The sequence below is a fragment of the Aptenodytes forsteri genome, unplaced genomic scaffold (genome assembly GCF_000699145.1).
Source record: "Aptenodytes forsteri isolate BGI_AS27 unplaced genomic scaffold, ASM69914v1 Scaffold269, whole genome shotgun sequence".
Taxonomy (NCBI): domain Eukaryota; kingdom Metazoa; phylum Chordata; class Aves; order Sphenisciformes; family Spheniscidae; genus Aptenodytes; species Aptenodytes forsteri.
The window spans coordinates 124,970-126,647 of NW_008794418.1; the positions used below are offsets into that span (position 1 = coordinate 124,970).

The 1,678-nt window shown below is 52.9% G+C and overlaps 1 protein-coding gene across 1 annotated transcript in view; it reads left to right on the forward strand.

The window, feature by feature from the left end:
• Positions 1–647: 647 nt before the first annotated feature.
• The window catches only part of MARVELD3 (MARVEL domain containing 3), a 4,211-nt gene continuing 3,180 nt past the window's right edge, over positions 648–1,678 (forward strand). Inside the window, exon 1 of the mRNA XM_009289440.1 lies at positions 648–793. Coding sequence (XP_009287715.1) covers positions 648–793 — 146 coding nt within the window. The remainder of the gene's footprint in view (positions 794–1,678) is intronic.

The following is a 1,678-nucleotide window of genomic DNA, read 5'->3' on the forward strand; positions in this document are numbered from 1 at the left end:
TCTCTTATCCCCAAACTAAGTAAATTTTAAGGTAAGTTTTCAGATCTCCTGTCCTTTGTGGAGTCAGGCAAAATGTTGAGGAGAGGGTTTTCCTAGTGCTGAGGTGCAGAAGTACTGCAGTTTATAGGCTTCTCACGGTATCGATCTATAGGGTTGCTGCTGTTGCTCCTGCAAGGACAGAAGGGTGAAGTGATCTCACTGTTGCCACCAATCTTACAGAAGGAGGAAATGTATTTCTGCATCTTAGTGACAAATCTGGACCTCTCGGGGCACATACTCAGACACTGTGTCTGAGACCTCATGGTGTAATCCCATTTCCCTAAACAAAAGTATTTCTTTGCAATGCTAAAGGTTTTCCAGGCAGCGTTTGGTCAAACTCTTGGATAAAAGCATTCACTCTGGCTGTGGAGTTTTCTATGCTTCCCTCTGTGTTTCCAAGTTGTCCCGCTGTTTATTTTTTTCCCATGACACACAGCCTTTCCTGAATCAGCTCTGCCCTTACCAGCCCTGAGAAATGCTGACATTTGTGCATGGGTGACATCTTGGGCACTTGCCTTCACTCCAGCAGCCACCAATAAACAAAGGAGCAATTCATCGCCTCCTTTGCTGGAAGGTGATGGCTGTGCTCAGCAACCTCCTAGGACGGGATGGCAGCCAGTCCCACTGGGCAGCAGGACATTATTGTGCGTGGAAATGGGGCAGCCAGTAAAAAGGTCACATCACGCTGTCTGAAGTGGCCTCCAGCAAACACACAGAGAAGAGGTCTATTTGGTTCTGTATGGATAAATATAAGGTAATGCATCTAAAGAAAATTACCTGAACATGGCCTGCAGAGTGCTGAACTGGAACCTGGCAGTTGCACTGCAGGACGGATCCCAAGGTGTTGATGACTGTCCTCTGCAGGCACGGGCTCTGCATGCCAGGGCAGCCGGAGAAGCAACAAAATGCTGTACATTGCCAGGAGAAGCACAGGACAAGGCGGAGGTAGTCATTCTACTGTGATACAAAACCCTGGTGCACTGTCTTAAGTGCTGCATGGAGGTCTAGGCACTGCATCACAAGATGGATTTAGGGGAGTTAGGGAAGGTCCAGAGAAGGGCAGCTGATACAACAAAGGGAATGGTGCCACTGTTGTGCGAGGAGAGACTAAAAAGGCTGGGACTTGGGTTTGAGAAGGGAACAGAGGGGCAGGACTGCAGTTTATAGAGGCACGAGGTGGCAGACAAGCTGAATGCAGAACACTTTCACCAAAACCCACAGCACAGGAAAAAGTGGCACTCATGAAAATTAGTTGGTGGTCAGCTTTCAGTAAGTACAAATACTTGTTACATGGCAGGTGGGGTACTTCAGGACCTTGTCGCCACAAGGGGTTGTGGGGATAGTGTCCGTGTGAACAGAAAGGGAGCGGGCACACTCGTGGACAACAGGTCCATAAACAGGTGCCGAAGGGAGCGGGCCCCGATGTGCCCTCTTAACACCTCCCTCAGGCGGGGCAGGGCCCGGCCACGGCCGGAGCTGTTCACCGCCCTTGGGAGGACCCTGGCAGGGCTGAGGCGCGCCCCGGGCGGAGGGGACGGAGGTCACGCCAGCCTGCGGCGCGACCCCACACCGCACCGGCACTAGCCCCGAGTCGGGCGCCCCGCGGCCCGGCCCTCCGCCCCCAGCGCCGGAGGAGCGG